This window comes from Palaemon carinicauda, chromosome 1 (assembly GCF_036898095.1).
Source record: "Palaemon carinicauda isolate YSFRI2023 chromosome 1, ASM3689809v2, whole genome shotgun sequence".
NCBI lineage: Eukaryota > Metazoa > Arthropoda > Malacostraca > Decapoda > Palaemonidae > Palaemon > Palaemon carinicauda.
The window spans coordinates 9,710,081-9,729,489 of NC_090725.1; the positions used below are offsets into that span (position 1 = coordinate 9,710,081).

At 34.7% G+C, this 19,409-nt stretch overlaps 1 protein-coding gene across 3 annotated transcripts in view; it reads left to right on the top strand.

Annotated features, from left to right (window-relative positions):
• The window catches only part of Sec23 (transport protein Sec23), a 54,358-nt gene extending 35,434 nt beyond the window's left edge, over positions 1-18,924 (top strand). For 2 of the 3 annotated variants that reach the window (XM_068379912.1, XM_068379905.1), the window contains 5 exons: positions 160-331; positions 6,389-6,544; positions 6,740-6,802; positions 15,353-15,379; positions 18,730-18,924. In XM_068379912.1, the coding sequence (XP_068236013.1) occupies positions 160-331; positions 6,389-6,544; positions 6,740-6,802; positions 15,353-15,379; positions 18,730-18,819 (508 nt within the window). In that variant the 3' untranslated portion in view covers positions 18,820-18,924. The remainder of the gene's footprint in view (positions 1-159; positions 332-6,388; positions 6,545-6,739; positions 6,803-15,352; positions 15,380-18,729) is intronic. The other variant, XM_068379918.1, reaches the window with a different exon arrangement.
• Positions 18,925-19,409: the final 485 nt, after the last annotated feature.

Sequence of the window (19,409 nt, forward strand, 5' to 3'; positions counted from 1 at the left end):
ATTTTATGAATCTTTGAGTTTATGCCAGTGGTAAATATTTTCCGAAAGGTTAGTTCCAGTCTCTTAAAATTTAGTTGTCCCTGTCATTTTAGCATTTGCCCAATATAATGTGCTCTTCTTTATACAGTACTGTAGATATTCTTTTCTTCTTTCCCACAGATGCATGCTGAACAGAGAATCTGTGACAGAATGTCTTACTATGATCCAGCCAGTTCTCTACAGTTATTCATTCAATGGTATTGAAGCAGTCATGCTTGATACCTCATCAATACAGGCTGATCGAATATTACTGTTAGATACTTTCTTCTTGGTTCTCATCTTCCTTGGAGAAGTAAGTACTAGAACATACCTTTCATGTTAGCATTTGTTTTGAATTTTTATTTCTATAAGAAATATAATTTTCACAAAAATTGAATGGGTCATAGCAATCTAGTAAAGCTATTAAAATTTCCACCCACTTTTCATTATTAAGTTTTTATCAGAATAATGCAAAGAAGTACTCTTCTTCACTACTAGTTGCAGTCATGCCATCTTAACCAAATTTTTAAAGTGAATGTTTGGATTATTTTTATATGTATTGCAGTTGTTGAGTAGTATATACATGGTTAGCATGTACAGTGTTACTATTCTATCCTTATACCAGCTGATAATTTCCAAACAGAAATTGCAGCAGGAATGCAAGAATTAATCAATAAACTGCAACTCAAATTGAAAGATTACTTAATTTAGATTCATTTGTTGATCTTGGAAAATTCAGTATGGAGCATTTTATTCATAAAAATCTGACAGGACTACAATCATACATTTTCTGTGGCTAGGTAACACACATTGGTGAATGCTCTCCTTTGACTCTCCCCGACTCCCTATTTCCTTATGAGCCGTAACTGGAAAAGAACTTGTGTACAGTATCTCTAATCTTGAGAGAAGACAAAACTATATATTCAGTTACAGTATATAACAAACAATGGAGGGAAGCAATCACAGTTATGTACCTCCAAATAGGAAGCAAAATGCTGTTATTACACAACAGCTTGACAATTCTTTTTATAAGTGTCACTTACATTTTTTTTTTTTACAATTATGTTCCTTTTTTGGTAAGAAACCTATCTAAACACTGCTTTTACTTTTTCTTTAAAGAGACATAGAAATGAGGCATGGCATAGTCGGTAATAAGATTCGCTGTTAAGCCTTTCAAAGTTTATCTATGTGAACAGTGCGTGAGGGGTGTATGGGCACTGCATGACTGTGCTTTTTGCCTATCATTTGATACTCTTTCGTGCTTGTCCACGTTAAATCCTCTTACGACATGAGATTTTTGCTTGCAGGCCAATGCAACACTCATAATTGTTGCAAATGTTATTAAATTTATACATTGAGTGTTAAGGTAATCATAACCCAATGTTCTACTTGTTAGAGTATGCTCAGTTATATACTTCTAATATAGCTAGATAAGTTCCGATGATTCCTGTGAAATTTTTATTATACTTACATACATATACATATATATATACAGTATATATACACTATATATCTCAATCATCATAATCATTCATTACTTGTCTACTGTAGGACAAAGACCTCAAACATATCCTTCCACTCGCATCTGCTTATGGTTTTTTCTATGCCAGTTGATTCCCGAAAAATTTCTTATTTCTTAAATCCATTGTCTTCTCTAGGGACCCATTTTGTTATTCTTATGTCCAGCTATTATGTCGTTCTCATTATATGCCTTGCCCATGTCCATTTCTATACAATGATATACTGTAGTGTACAAGTGATATACAATGCTATACTATACAATAGTGATATAAGAAATAAGTTTACTTATATAATAATGAAACAGCTGAGCTTGGTACCAAAAGTAACAGCAGAACAGGGAGACACAAAAGAGCTGAAAAACTACCATCCAATAAATTTACTGTTGGTAATTATCAAAGCATTTACGAAAATCATATTAGGCTCAATAAACCAGATAGATTTCAATCATCCAAGAGAGCAGGCAGGTTTTAGTAGTGGATGTTCAACAACTGACCATATCTATACAATTAACCAGCTAATGGAAAAATCAACAGCATGTGGCAAACCACTAAGTATGAGATTTATAAACTAAAAAAAGGCTTTTGATTATGTCAAAATTTCAGCCCTTCAAAAGCAAGGACTAGATGAATCTGTTAGAACATGAAGATACTATACGGAAAGTACAGCAATCTTAAAATTACATATAGTGAGAAAATCCCAAATGAGAAAGGAGTTAGACAGGGACCCCATCTCCTAAATTATTCATGGCCTGCCTAGGAATTTGTAGGAGTTAATAATTGTGGGCTAATGCCGATTTTTAAAGACAGGACTTTGACATTTATACCACTTAATAAGGTGACTTAGGACAACTCCAAACTGCATAAGATTTTTCCCTCTGACCTTTGGTTTTGTGATGCCAGGGCGATTTATCCTGAAAATTATTTTTTTTTCAAATACTATCTCCTCCCTTAATAATTAATTTAAAGACTTGGGATTACTATCCTATATATACCTGATGTTGACCTCCAACCAATTTTTTTTTTTTTTTTTTTTTTTTTTTTTTTTTGTTAGGTATGAATTTTTTCCAGCATGAATTTTTCCATTATAAGCCCTAAAAATCAGGGGGGGGGGGAAATAAAGAAAAAATATGAAACAAAAATTGAAAAAAAAGGGCCAACATTTGTTTCATAATGTCTTTTTAAGTTATGTACCAAATTTCAATGCTGTATCTTTAAAACTAAGAGAGAAGAGAATTTGAAGGTATATAAGTACTGTATAGTTTTTAGATACGGGCATTCAAAGTTTTTCTTTGTATTTTTACAAAGACAATATTAATAAATCATGATAATTATGAATTTTATGTTCCTTTTTGGATATTAATAAACCAAAACAAAGTTATTTATCATAATTTAATCATAAATGAAGGTCACTTTGCTCAATATCTGGCATCTTTAGGCGAGACGGTTGCTCCTTCATCATCTCTCTCCTTCACTAACTCCGTTAATTTCGCCGATATCACCCACTTCTGAACTCTTATTAGAGGGAATTTATTCTTCCTTATGTTAGCGAGATGTTGAAATTGTCTTCTCTTTGGCATGATGAAATTCCCCCCGAAACCGAGAGAAACAGACTTAAAAACGAGTGAATGTCAGAGGTCAGACTCAAACGTGTACTCTGAGATTTGTGCTACGACTAAAGGCCAAAGGGTGTAATTACCATGTAATACATTGTCTTGTGACTCGCGGAATCTATACAGGTGCCATTGCTCACAATTTGTTTTATATTAAGAATGTAATAATTATCAAAATTTATAACAAGAGATACTGCATTTTCTTGTAGGGAAAATTTTTTTTGGTTTATCGATTTACTTTTACTAATTATCTTGTAACTACAAAAGTAAGAGGAATTTTGACAAAATATTTTGTATAAGCATTCTTCATTGCCTTACGAAGCCCAGTGAATTTTTTCAGGATTTTGTGTTTTTCTTCCTACACTCCCATATATTGTGATATTGGCCAGGCCCCTTAACTTACAATTTTCTGATGACTTAGGTCTCTTTTGTATATCATGGGAGGAATTACAAAAGTTGATAGAAGATTTGAATAAAGATTTGAATATAGAAAGCAGAAATGTAGAACTGAAAATGAATGAGTAAAATTAAGGTAATTTTCAATAAAAATGGAGAGGTTCAATTAAGGGTTACGAACGAACCTCTTGAGGTTGTTAATGAATATACGTACTTAGGACACAGCAAGTTTTTCCCCAGGGCATGAAACTGAAATTAAAAGAAGGATGATCATGGGATGGAGAGCTTTTGGTACTTCTCCCATCATCTCTAGCATTCATCAACTTCAGCAAACTGAGATTTTCCATTCACTCTCCATAGCCAAACTACCTCAACACATTTATATCCACTCCAGCTGTTAATTCATTTCTTACACCCGGTCTCGCCCTCACTACCTCATGCCTAACCCTATCTAATCAAGATACAGCAGCCATACTCCTCAGACACTTCATCTCAAACACATTTCTGTCTCTCAGTCGCTTTCATTCCCCACAACTCTGATCCATACATCACAGGTGGTACAATCACTTTCTCATAGAAAACTCTCTACATTCATTCCTAACCCTCTATTCTTTATTACCACTGTCTTCACTGGCTCCCAATACTTTCCAATCTTCATTCACTCGATGACATACATCTGCTTCCACTCCACCATTTGCAGCAACAACAGACTCCAAGTACTTAAATTGATCTACTTTCTCAAGTAACTCTCCATTTATCGTGACATTCGATCTAGCACCACCCTCCCTTCTCATGCATCTCATAACCTTACTCTTACCCACATTAACTCCTAACTTCCCTTTCTCACACCCTTCCAAACTGTCATTAATTGACCCAGCTTTTCCTCCGAGTCTGCAACCAATACAGTATCATCTGCAAATAAAAAAAGATCCACCTCCCATTCATGATCACTCTCATCTATCAGTTTCAGTCCTCGAGTAAGCACTCTAGCATTTCCCTCTCTTAAAACTCCATCAACCAACAAATTTAACAACCATGGTGACATCACACATCCCTGTCGGAGCCCCACTCTCACTGGAAACCACTTATTCACTTAATTTCCTATCATAACACATGCTTTACTGCCTATGTATAAACTCTTCACTGCTTGCAACAACCTTCCACCAATTCTATATAACTTCATCACATTCCACATCACCTCCCTATCAATTCTATCATGAAAGCTTTCTCCAGATCCATAAATGTAATATACACCTCCTTACCTTTGGCTAAATATTTCTCGCTTAACTGTAAAAATCTGATCCGTGCATCCTTGTTTTATTCTTAATCCTATTAATTAACACTGCCATACACTTTTACAACCACACTCAACAAACTAATACCCTTTGAATCACAATACGTATGCATATCTCCCTTACCTTTGTATAACAGAACAATACAAGCATGCACCCAGTTCACTGGTACCATTGACAACATAAAACATATATTTGAAAAATCTCCAACCAAAGTACAGTCACACCCACTTTAACATCTTACCCCTCATGCCATCCATACCAGGTGCTTTTTCTGCTCTTGTTTCATCTAATGCTCTTTATTTTCTCTCGTAATCTCTTTCTCATCTCCCATCACTGGCACCTCAACACCTGCAATAGCAATTATATCTGCCTACTTATTATCCTCATCATTCAGCAGCCATTCAAAAAATTCACCCCACCTTTTCCATGCCTCATCTCCTTTCAACAACCTTCCATTTTCATCTTTCACTCTTCATTTCTCAGTCCACTCTTCGTCACTCTCTTCGCCTTCCAAAACTTCTTATTCTCTTCATACGAACAACCCAAGCACCGATCCCACCTCCAGTCAGCCATCCTTTTTGCCTCGGCTACATTACGTTGTACTTCCACATTTTTCTCTATATCTTTCATACTTCTCTACACTATTACTCTGCAGCCTTTTTTCATCATACCCTCTTTTTCTCTTCAACTATTATCTTCACTCCTTCATTCCAGTATTCAATACCCTTCCTCATGCTGCCTTCAACAAATCTTTGACCACATCATCACTTGCAAGCTCAACAGAATGTACTTTTACTAATTTCCACTCCTCCTCTAGATCATCAGTTTCTCTCACGTTCACCATGTCTTGTGCCACTTCCATCCCTTCTTGATATTCACTTTTTACCTCTTGGTTTTTTCAACTCTTTAATCTTCGCTACCTCTCTTTCACATCCCCCCATTCTATTTCTTTGCTCTTTTGCTACAACTAATTTTCCTTCAACCAAAAAAAATTATCAGACATACCGTTAGCCATATAAAAATGCACATCTTTCAATCTTCCAAACATTCTTGTAATCAACCCTTAATCCATTAATGTCCTTTCTACCACACTTCCATTTGCCACTCTTACCCAGCGGTGCTTGTTTTATCTTTTTGAGAAAACTACAACTTGCCACTCTTGTTCAACACATATCTAGCAGTCTCTCACCTCTCTTTTTCACCTGGTATACCATACTTCCCAATGATACTTTCTACATCTCTAGCACCCACTCTGGTATTAAGTCACCTATTACAACTACATAATTCCTTCTACTCGGCCCTTCTACACACCTAGTTATGGTAAATCATTCTAAAATTCATTTCGCTTTTTTTTTTCTCACTGCCTGGCCCATACGCATATATACAAACATGCAGTATATGATGTAATAGTGAATTTGTGTTGTGATAACATACATAAATGTTGTATTGTTGTGGGAAAGCTTAATAATTTAGCTAGTGTTATTTCCTTTTGTAATAGTTTTTAATTTGCACGTTTAAATGCCATATTCTATTTATTTTTAAATTTCAGACGATGGCAGCTTGGAAGAAAGAGGGTTACCATGAAAAAGAAGAATATGCTACTTTTAAAGAGTTACTGCAAGCCCCAATTGATGATTCGCAGGACATCCTAGCAACAAGATTCCCCATCCCTAGATATGTAGAAACTGAACAAGGAGGTTCTCAGGTGTGTACAACTCCCTTCACATTATAAATTTTTTATTTAAAATGGTTTCTAAAGAAAATTTTTCATATAATTGACTACTTTATATTCCAATACTTCTATTAAAATGTAGGTTATCAGATTCCAAAGGATAGGAAATACAAATGCAACTGTAGCTGCATCTTTCTCAGTATATGATTACTTTATCTTCTTTTACAGGCTCGATTCTTGTTGTCTAAAGTAAATCCTTCACAAACTCATAACAATGCCATGTATGGTGGGGTAAGTAACTACTTTTGTATAGTATTTTACAATGTCTTGTTTATGCTCATAAATTTACATTATTTCTGTTAACCTCTCTTAGAATTCATATGGCCTCTTTCTTGAAGTTAGTAAAATGTCTACGTCTATCCTCAAAAAATAATTTCCTGTTTTTTTCCCTTGTGATAGCCCTGGGCCTCTAGTACAGTATAGTATTAATGTTATATGGTAGTTTATGATACTACTACTGCATTGGTGAGTTGCTGCTCCGTTGACTCTCTCGTCATGTTAAGTCAACTGCTGAACAGTACTTGCACTCCAGATTGTTTGCGTTTTAGGAAGTTTTATAGAAACAGTGATTGTTATAGATTAATATGGGATATCTTCTGGTTAAGGTCAAGGGTTTTATTGCTGACCGATAATGATCGATCATTCTCTGTGTGTCACGTGGTGGGGCAAAAGTGTGATTTGATTAAATGTTGTGAAGAATGCAGTTCCCTCTCGTTTTCTCTCATGAAGAATTATCTTGAATTAGTAGCTGCACACATACAAGGTTCAAGACTTGAAAAACAAAAAAAAAGATTTTAATCAAGAAGGGGGAATCACTATAAAATGCTAAGCTAGTTGATTACTGTGGAAGTAAGGTTGCTGATGTTATGCTGGCTATTAAAAACTTGCGGGGGTTGATAGTAGTGAGCTTCACATGCTCTTCTAAATGTGCTTTGTTTTTGTGCAGTCTCTAGGATCCAGCAAGACTTTGGACATGGGTGACTAGCCTAGGATAACCCTCGGTGATTCGAATCCCATGCTAACTTCCTAAGTTGTGTCTAGCAGTTCTGGTTTACCAGTCAGGGTTCGGTTGGTAAACAGCACTTTATAGGAGTCAATAGCTCCACTTTGAGCCTCTCTCGCTCAATTACTTAAGGTTCTTCTATTATGAAAGACTCGCATTTCCGTGAACAGTCAGCCTTATGTGACCATTGGGTGGCAAATAGAACACCAGGCTGGCTATCTGGATCCTAATATCCTTTGCTCACTGAAGTAAATGTGCATGAGTAACCATTGTATATTATTTATCAATATAGCATATCAGAGGATTCCTGTGGAATGGAAATTGGTTATTAATTTGTAATTTAAGAGCTATGACTAGAGTTAAAATAAAATTCATGTTTAGCATGGTGATAAGTATGGTGTAATCATTGCCACTTGCTCATGTAAAATTTTACTCAGTGGCATTGGAGTGAGTGCTAGTACCTGTACTTAAGCTGGAAAGAGTCCCGTGCACAGTGCAAGAGCAAAGAGTAGTAGATTTTTTGTTCTGAGGACTCAACAAGCAACATACTATATCTGATGTATGATCTTTCCTATTTCAGTGCATTGAATTTGAAACAATGAGGATAATGGTGAATCATTAAAAGTTAATAGAAGCAAATTATTAAAATATTACTTATTGGGTAAAGAAAAAGAAAAAATCTAGTATCCTTTACACAACAGTTATCAGTCAGTCATTGACAAAAGTGTAAAGATATAAAGGTTAAAAATAACGTATGAATATACATTTATAAATACAGTAGTAAATAGAAATTATGGAAACCAATACATTTTTAATAAAACTGCCTACCATCAAACGCTAGAGAAGACCAAATTTTGTTATATCGGAAACTTTTAAATACCACAAATACTTTTGCAAAAATGAGCATCATGACTCAAAATATAATTAGTCTGTGTAGTGTGTACCACTTAATCAAGCTGAGGACAGTCCACTATCTATTACCACTGCATTAGTTTTGAGGCTAGAAAATTTATGGCAAGCCCTAAGCATAGGTTCTCACTATATGCAGAAAGAAATATGCTACATTTACTTCTTAAATGAGTACAGGTTTTTCTATATCGCTAAGACTGATAAATCATGGTTTATCTATTTTTCTAACGAGGAATCACAAACTGGAAGACAACTTTTCCTCAACCACGTCGGACCTCAAATATACATGAAGTCTAGGACATGTATCAAGTGGTATTTCAGTCAATTGTATAGGTACTCCTGGAGAGCAAAGAATTGTTCAGTATCTCATAAATAGTTCCCTGAATCTGTACACTGCTTACTCTAGTACATTTGTAGTACATTAATAAATCTTTGCCCTATATAATCTCTTCAAGAGTAATACATTTTAAGAGGCAGACATCACTTGAGGGTAATAACATAGTAAGAGGCAGAGACCTGAGAAATGTTCTATAAAAGGTCTTACTGGTTCTGGTTTTGAGATATCACGTCAGGTCTTAATCCCTACTGGGTGTAGGGTGCTACACAAACAATTAAGACAAATGGCTGTTTAGTGCACCAATTTCAATCATTATAATACTAAACATCGCATTTTTAAATTTGTATTTTTCTTAGCTACACACCTTAGATCAGTATTACAATGTAACATGAATTGTATAAGTATTGATCTCTTATTCTAGAACCAACAACCTGAAGTGAATATCAAGATGCATGCTTGGTTAGGATTCACAACTTTGACTTTTCAGTATCAAAATCTCTTTGATGAATAATACAAATTCATCTTTCAATAGATCACATAACTGTTAGTTCATTTAGAAATGGCTGATCCTTTACTTCCGAGGTATCTAGTCTACCTTTCAAAATGGAGATTGTAAATAGGTTGTTATATCTTCCTCAAAATTCAAAGTAAGATGTGTTAACCCTTTTACCGCCAGGCTATTTGGAACTTTCCAACCCTTAACTCCCAGGGTTTATTTTTTTTTTCAAGCACATTATGCAGTATATTATTTTAAATTGCTCTAACAACCTTAATTTTCATCATAGAGAGGTCATGTTGGTCTCATTCTCTTGGAAAATGCCTGAATTTTCTCAAAAAATTATCAAAAATATGCAAAAAAAAATGTAAATAGCAGTTTTTGCAAGGACGTACCGGTACATCCATGGGGGGTAAAGGGATGAGTTTTGTGAAACGTACCAGTACGTCCTTTGGGGGTAAAAGGGTTTGTAATGTTACACGCATAAGTGTGGCTTGTGCTGCCTATGGATATGCAATATATCATGTTGGTAGACTACCTTCTCCACCAGCCAGACATTAATTTTCAGTGCAGTGGAGTAAACTTTCACCCCCTTAAACTGATCACTTTAATATAATCATCTTGTCCAAAACCAAGCTAATACTCTGTAACTAGGTGACTAGGATCTTTCAACTTGGCTAAACTCCCAGCTTTGGTTAGGTCATGCCAGAATAGCATATGAAGTTATTAATGCAAACTTTTCTGATTGTTTTATTATTAAATTGGACAATATCACCAACAGTTGTATTATACTTTCTAAGCTACCTGCAGAGGGTTCAACATACTGTCATAGTACTTAGCAGCATCCCTCGAATCTCGGTTGCATTGCTTTTCACTTAGCTGCCCCACTTTAACTTTCTTACTACAATTACCACCAGTCTTTCATTGAGTTAATCCTGCAGTGACCACTTAATTTAGTTACAATAATTACCTTCTCATTATAGATTTTTAGCTTAAAGATAACATTTGAAAATAATTTGTTTTTCCTAACTATACAAACCTGAGTCCTCTATTATAGGAATAGAAGTACGGCAAATGTTTCAGCTTTCGCTGTATTTCTACTGCCATAGTAAAGGACAAGAGTTTGTATTATGTAGGAACAATCATGCTTTGTAATAGTAATTAAATGTTGGTACATACATATACCAAGGCACTTCCCCCAATTTTGGGGGGTAGCCGACATCAACAAATGAAACAAAAACAAAAAAGGGGACCTCTACTCTCTACGTTCTTCCCAGCCTAACAAGGGACTCAACCAAGTTCAGCTGGTACTGCTAGGGTGCCACAGCCCACCCTCCCCCGTTATCCACCACAGATGAAGCTTCATAATGCTGAATCCCCTACTGCTGCTACCTCCGCGGTCATCTAAGGCATCGGAGGAAGCAGCAGGGCCTACCGGAACTGCGTCGCAATTGCTTACCATTCATTCCTATTTCTAGTACGCTCTCTTTCCTCTCTCACATCTATCCTCCTATCACCCAGAGCTTTCTTCACTCCATCCATCCACCCAAACCTTGGCCTTCCTCTTGTACTTCTCCCATCAATTCTTGCATTCATCACCTTTAGCAGACAGCCATTTTCCATTCTCTCAACATGGCCAAACCACCTCAACACATTCATATCCACTCTAGCTGCTAACTCATTTCTTACACCCGTTCTCACTCTCACCACTTCGTTCCTAACCCTATCTACTCGAGATACACCAGCCATACTCCTTAGACACTTCATCTCAAACACATTCAATTTCTGTCTCTCCATCACTTTCATTCCCCACAACTCCGATCCATACATCACAGTTGGTACAATCACTTTCTCATATAGAACTCTCTTTACATTCATGCCCAACCCTCTATTTTTTACTACTCCCTTAACTGCCCCCAACACTTTGCAACCTTCATTCACTCTCTGACGTACATCTGCTTCCACTCCACCATTTGCTGCAACAAATTATATCAATAGCTGGAACCTTTACTATGTGATATGGCATGCTCATGTTGAATAATTTCAGAATAAAAGCTTGGTACCAAGAAATTTAGAATATGAGCATAACTAATTTGAGGGTCAGATCACATGGGTCTGCTAGTGAAAGATCTTTTCAAATGGATAATAAATTGATCTTTGCACTAACATGAAATGCTATTTAAAATGCAGTGGTTTTTATCCACTTATAATTTTTTAAAATGGGGTTTTAACCTAATTTTTTATATTTCCCACCTTTTTATAGCTGTAATTTATTGTAATTCTACTTTACTATGGTACTTTGTTTTATGGTGTATGTTAAAGGATATTCAATTAAAGTATTTTAATGTTCCTACCACAGTAATTAAGCCATTTATTGATATTTTGAGAGGAGATTTTAATTTTGGTTGGAATAATTGACTTTGCTAGCTTCATAATTATCGAGTAGTCTTTAATCCTTGGGATTTAACCCTGGATAGGTACGGTGGGTCGTTTGCGACCCCGAGCGTCAAAAAAAAACAGGTTTTTCTCACGTGACTCACCCCCGTGACTGAATTTGTGGGTGATCGACCTGCAGGAGGTGTCTCCCCTACACGCTCTAGTAGTGTCCAGATGTGCATTGCTGTAGCTGTACTCCTTCCCCGATTTCTGAGACGCGTCGGGGTCGTTCGCGTCCGAGTTTACCCTTCTAGGGTAGTTTGCATAATTATCAAAGTTATTACGTATTATGAAATTGTCGTAGAATGGTGCAACTTGTATAGGTTATCAGTTGTGGAAAGTCTTGGTGGATTGTTTGGCTACCATGTGCATGTTTTTTTTTTTAGTTAAAATGTCGTTCATCACCCCGAGGACCATTTTACCGCGAGTGCCCCTTTTTCATTTTTTTTCATTTTTTTGCCAAGTCATTTTTCCGTAAGATATTGCCAAATAGTGTCGTAAAACTTTTGCTTGTTTAGTGTTGGAAAGTGTGTCTAGATGATCTGGCTACCCATGCATGACTTTGTTTTTGTCAGATACGACGTAGTTATTGGTATATTGGGTATTTAACTGCGGTTACCAATTTCTGTTTTTTTTTCAATATTTGTAAAAATTACTACGTAGTAAGGAATTGCCGTATATTATTCATTTTTTTTTCATGTTTATGTGTTAGAAAGTGTGCCTTGATGGTTGGGCTAACACGTGCATGTCTTTTTTTTTATCTGAGATGTCGTATATTAGAATGTCGGGCATTTTACCGCGAGTGTCCCTTTTTCCTTTTTTTTCATTTTTTTGCCAAGTCATTTTTCCGTAAGATATTGCGAAATAGTGTCGTAAAACTTTTGCTTTTTTAGTGTTGGAAAGTGTGTCTAGATGATCTGGCTACCCATGCGTGATTTTGTTTTTGTCAGATACGACGTAGTTATTGGTATATTGGGTATTTAACTGCGGTTGCCAATTTCTGTTTTTTTTCAATATTTGTAAAAATTTACTACGTAGTAAGGAATTGCCGTATATTATTGATTTTTTTTTCATGTTTATGTGTTAGAAAGTGTGCCTTGATGGTTGGGCTAACACGTGCATGTCTTTTTTTTTATCTGAGATGCCGTATATTAGAATGTTGGGCATTTTTCCGCGAGTGCCCCTTATTATTTGTTATGCATTTTTTTGCTTAGTCATGTTACCGTAAGGAATTGGCAAGTAGTGTCGCAAAACTTATATTTTTATAGTGTTGGAAAGTGTTTTTAGATGATCTGGCTACCCATGCCTATTTTTTTTTTAGCCAGATATGGCGTATATATAAGTATGTGTTCGATTTTCCTGTGATTGCCATTTTTTCGTTTTTTCCCATTTCTTTCAAAATTACTACGTACTAAGGAACTATCACAGAGTAATATTTCATTTATATGTTTATTTGTCGGAAAATGTGCCTTGATGGTTTGCCTAGCACGTGGCTGAAATTTTTTTTTTCTGAAATGCCGTATATTAGAATGGCCATTTTTCCACGAGTGCCCCTTTTTATTTGTTTTGCATTTTTTTGCTTAGTCATGTTACCGTAAGGAATTGGCAAGTAGTGTCGCAAAACTTATAATTTTATAGTGTTGGAAAGTGTTTCTAGATGATCTGGCTACCCATGCCTATCTTCTTTTTTTAGCCAGATATGGCGTATATATAGGTATGTGTTCGATTTTCCTGTGATTGCCATTTTTTCGTTTTTTCCCATTTCTTTCAAAATTACTACGTACTAAGGAACTATCACAGAGTAATTATTCATTTAGATGTTTATTTGTCGGAAAATGTGTCTTGATGGTTTGCCTAGCACGTGGCTGAATTTTTTTTTTCTGAAATGCCGTATATTAGAATGTTAGCCATTTTTCCTCGAGTGCCCGTTTTTACTTGTTTTGCATTTTTTTGCTTAGTCATGTTACCGTAAGGAATTGGCAAGTAGTGTCGCAAAACTTATATTTTTATAGTGTTGGAAAGTGTTTCTAGATGATCTGGCTACCCATGCCTATCTTTTTTTTAGCCAGATATGGCGTATATATAGGTATGTGTTCGATTTTCCGGTGATTGCCATTTTTTCGTTTTTTCCCAATTCTTTCAAAATTACTACGTACTAAGGAACTATCACAGAGTAATGATTCCTCTAGATGTTTATTTGTCGGAAAATTTTGTTTACTTTTTTTTTGATTGAATATCATCAAATTTTTTTAGCTTAAATATTGTTTTACATTTTTTTTTTTCGATTTTATTTCCCTTCAAAAACATTTTTTTGGGTCAGAATTTTAATTTTATATTCGTAAAATAATCGACAATTATCCAGCAACCCACCATACAATTTTTATGCATATCCAATAATAATTAGATTAGTAAATAACACCTTGAAATTGACATACCCTTCCTACATTTCAAGTGGCAGATTAGGGAGTCTGAGTCAGTGTGGTTGGCGGCCATTTTGTGGACATATCCGAAGCGTAACCTGCCCTATCTATATATATTCTTGTTCCCTATAGAATTTGTGATATTTTGGTATATTTTTACCTGCATAAATATCATATTATATATTAAATATATGTATTTTTTTACGGAATTTCTAAGTACTCAAAAAATTACCTTTAGATATGGCCCCTGATATAAATGTAATTTACAAAATAATGAAGATTTTTTTACATATTTCTATTTTAGGATAACATATGTTTATTCCCTAAAAAAATTAGCCACTTCCTATTTCATTTGGGTACCCAAAAAAATTCATGAAATTTGGACAAATTTTTTTGGCCAAAAAAAGTTACCCTTTTTTTCTCATTTCAGATCTTCACCTCCATGGGTCTGACTTCATCCAAAATACATCAAGATGTGTCCTAAACATTCAAGAATCAATTCCTAAAAGGATTTGTGTATATATGTATAAACTTTTTTTTTATGAATTTTTATGTCAGGTCTTTTTTTTTTTCTACTTAATTTTTTAAAATATTTATAATAAATAGTTTTTCTGCAGATGAGTAGTATTTATCTATACAGTTGTTTTAAGCATTCATTGAAGTTTTTTTTGGCAAAAGAAAAAAGGAGGTTACTGCAAAAACTGATTTTTCAAGAATTTTTTTTGGCGTCGGGGTCGTTCGCGTCCGAGTATACCCTTAAAGGGGTGTCCGAGGACCGTACCTATCCAGGGTTAACAAACTTTTTACCATTTGGACAATGAATAAATGGTGATTAGCATCTGTATTTCCTAAAAAAAAAATTGTATTTAAAAATGTATTTTTATCTTCATAGTAGTATATTGTAACTGATACTGGGTATAATTTAGAAAGTTGGGTTTTAAAAGGCCAGGTACAGTCAAATTCAAAAGTCCAGACACACTTTTACTTTCGAAAGTTGAGACCAGAGATTCAGGAAATTGAATTTGACTGTACAAGGACTGTCACAGTTAAAGGTAAGAGTAGTAGAAGTCTTAGAATACAGTACTTGTAATATAGATTATGGTATATTGTAGGCTATCTAGTTTTCCAAAGTAAAATCAACTTTACCACCCATGTCAATCAAAATTTTTTACAATTTCAGTCCGTCATCCCAGATCCCAATGCCACGGTATTTAATATTTTTTCATGTATGGTGATGGTATATTTGGATTGGTGATGGTTTACTAATGATTTTCAGCAAATATTGTGATGAATGGTGGTGGTGAATTGCTATCTCTTATTCAAAATTACCTAATATTTGCAGCTAGAAGGGTTAATATAAACAAACGCTACAGGTTCAACACTTGTACTGTACAATATACGATAGATGGTATTTCTTTGATATTATAATACATGATTTTAATTAGAAATAGTGTTACTCTACAGGGACATTAAAAAACAAGATACTTTTTTCACTAAACTCTGAATGTTTAGATTTGATTCATGCTTTTCTGGTGAGCTAATTGTTTAACTATTGACAAATATACTTTATCAGTGAAAATCCCCTGAGAATCATTTGCTCTTCAATATTTCAATGAAATAATGTGAACAGTAAAAATAAAATTCTTGCAAAGATGATTGCAAACCTTGGTTAACCCTGTTTAAGATGCCAGCAGGGGAATAATTAATAGTAAAAAAGCTAGCTGTCACCATCTTGATTCCTTATTCTTCTTTTGGACAAAGCTGTTTGAAGCTGTGGTATAGTCTTTTTATTGGTTCACTCCTTTACCAGAAAGATAATACAGCTTCCATTTTCAGAATGAGTATAGATTTTGATGTCTAAGTTGGTACCTACAGTAATTTCCTGACTTCATTGCTTTGTTTACTCATTCGATTTACTGTACAGTACATTGTATTGTGGTCAACGAACTTTGGTTGAAAAATGAAAGATTAGAAGTTCGTATCCTCTATCTAGCAGTGTAGGTAGGGACTTTTGAGTTAGTCCAAATCAATCGAGTTACATTTAGATCAGCTGTGAAGCAGGAGGAAGAATAATAAGATTTTTGGGAAACATTCTAAGAGTTTGATCAGAAAGTCTTCAATGTCATAACATAAAAATAGGTAAGGTAGAAAAAGAGTAAGGGACAGTTATCTTGGTTACATGTCATGTGGTGTGTACCCTTAATAGACCAAGGGACTAGCAGTTTTAAGGATTAGCTATCAAATTAATTTTTTTCCTCTCAATAAAGTATACATCTTTTTCATTATGCCCAAAATACAGACTGGGATGTGGTCCCTTCACCAGGATTTTAAAGTTTTACATCCCTGGTACAACAAATAACAAGTTGGATAAGAAGTTATAGGTTTTTCAAGTTCGTAGGTCTAGACTTTTACCATAGACACGGTGCCTTGTAGGTTCAAGAAAATTTTGAGTTTTCTCTATTGGCCTGACTGGTAATATTTGTTAAGACAGTTCTTTAAAATTTATTAAATTACCCGATTCATTTTGCATGAAGATTTATACTGTATGGTAATTTTAAAATATTTCAATATAAGAATGTATCCTAAGTTTTTACAAGCAAGAACCCAGGGTCAAAGATGTTGCTAATGGTTTGATGAGTTAGTTCTTATTTGGGAATGATGATAGACAAAGTTTTTATTGTTAGAAATGTGGTCAGTTTCAAGAAGTATGTTGGAATTCTTTGTTCTTTATGGTTTTGCTGCTTAGGTTTTTACACCAAGGAAAGGGATTCAATTTCTGGTTATGGTATAAGATTCAAGGAAAAGTTCAGTCGGAACACTATTGGATAATTCAGTTGGAGAATATTGATTTTTTAATTAATGTGAAATAACTAATTATTACAGACATGAAGGCCCCTCAATCTTAACCCTTCAGAAGACATAAATAAGCTTTGGTACTTTTCAAATACATAAGGAATATTTTTGAAAACATGATTATAGGCATGTTTAAAGCATAAGTGTGTACAAGATGGGTATGGATTCCCTTCAAAGTGAGGACAGTGGATGCTATGCTTGATGGTGGTTGAATTTTGATAGTTTATGTAGTCTTACAGTTTGTCTTGATTATAGTTTATGTTGTCTTACAGTTTGTCTTGATTAGTCTCTTCATCAAAATCTGTTAAGATGGTTCTCATAGTCCCATTATGGCTGGTGAGAGTGGTTGGTTCACAGACCTGTGACACTTTTAAAAGGAAAACATTTCCATAACAAGACTGGCTTTCTAAAGCAACATCAAGGTTATGTAGGACTGAATACCGAAATCACATTATCTTACAAGGTGTATTATAATAGGAAAAGTATCGATTTCATATACAGTAGGCTATATCAGAATTGATAACACTCAGTTTGTTGTAGGTAATGAGAAAAAGTATTGGAGAATGTAAACTTATTAAACCTTGAATCTTGGAAATTAGTATCTTTTTTTATATCATTTCATTGAATATGTTATAGGTCTATGATAACAAAGTTACTGGATGTTGAACTGGACTAATGATGAACATGTAATTAGGGATGCTGTTAACCTCTTCATCATCACAAAGTGGAGGTTTTACTGAGCTTGGACCTTGGTATTCATTTAAACAGTATTCATTTAAAACAAGTTTCTTGAATTCCAAGCATTATATAGGGTGGCTAATTAATTTAATGGCTTCTCTTAGCACTGTATAGAAATATATTTTGATATATTTGGAATCTTATAAAGACAAACAGGTGGATGCAATTATCTACCAGTTTTTAAATGATAAATAATGATAGCACTGTGCATGAAATTTAAAATTTTGCCAGAAAACAGCTGTAATGAAATGTTTCAGCAATGAAATGTTTCAGTGGATATCACAAATCATTTTAGGAAATCTGACTTGATCACATTAGTGGTGGGCCTTTAGTTTAACTCAAGTCAGTCAGGAGACTATTGAGGTCAACAATTTTTGATTAAATTCTTAGTTTCAAGAAATTTAAATCAGAGTAGATTTCAGTTGGGGGTTACAAATATGTTGCAAAATTAATCTTAATAGTATAAAGGAACTAGATTAAGCTCTTGTGGTCCCTTGCCTATTTAAGACAGTATACTGATTACAGTGAAACAGACAGTGTGTGTGTATACAAATTTAAATTGAAGATAGAATGTTTGGCTTTCGGGCTTGTCTAGTACAGTATACCATACTTTTGATAGCCTGTCCCTCTTACCAAGACAATGTTATTCCTCTGCTGCATCTTAGTGAAAACCAAGGCTTGCATACATCTTTGTAAAGATTTTATACAGTATCAGATTTTTTATTAAAAGAATGAACAGCACATGATTCTCAGATAAGTAATGAAATTATTTTTAATGAAAGAAAATTACATTAATCTAACCCTTTGATTAGTTATAAAACTAATTCTAGGTGATTCATCACCAGGTGTACTTGGTTAATACTAAAATTTATTATTTATAAGATTAAGAAAATACCGCCTAATGTATTTTATGTTATTTATACCCTTCTGTCAAAGAGGAGTCTAATTCAGTTCAACTTTCCTCAGGATGGTGGTGCCCCAGTATTGACAGATGACGTAAGTTTGCAAGTCTTTATGGAACATCTGAAGAAATTGGCTGTCACATCGAATGCTTAATCATTACTGATAGCAAAAGTAGCTCAAATTTGTTAAAGATATTGGTCATCTTTCATAGGCCACATTTATAAGATAGGGAGATTAAAGGATATATATATATTGTGATTTGAGTTTTTTTTCCATATGAGTTTCAGGTTAAAAAAACTAGAAACTGCCCTGTGAATACAAAGATTTAAAGATATTGCAGTTCATATTTAAACGTAAAATTTTTATATCCCTTACTGAATTTTTATTTGCTGTACAGTATTCTAACAGTAGCAGCTCAATAAATATTTCCTACCATTTTACTTGTACTTCATTTATCGTATGCCATATGCTACATAATTTGTAATTTGTTCCAACACGGAGTACTTACCTTGAACTACTTTCTTAGGAGTATCTGGGATCTCCTCCCAACCAACCAGAATTTTGTGTCGTTTACCCTACTCCCATTTTCTATGCGGGGTAACCTCTGGCGGAGTGATATGCGTCATGAGGTGACCCGGGGTCAGAGAGCATGCTTGCTCAGGTCTCGAGCTCCAGTAAGTTTTCTGGTCGCGTCGCGATAACATCTCGACGCTCTTTCCTTACCCAGTGCGACCCTTTGTGTC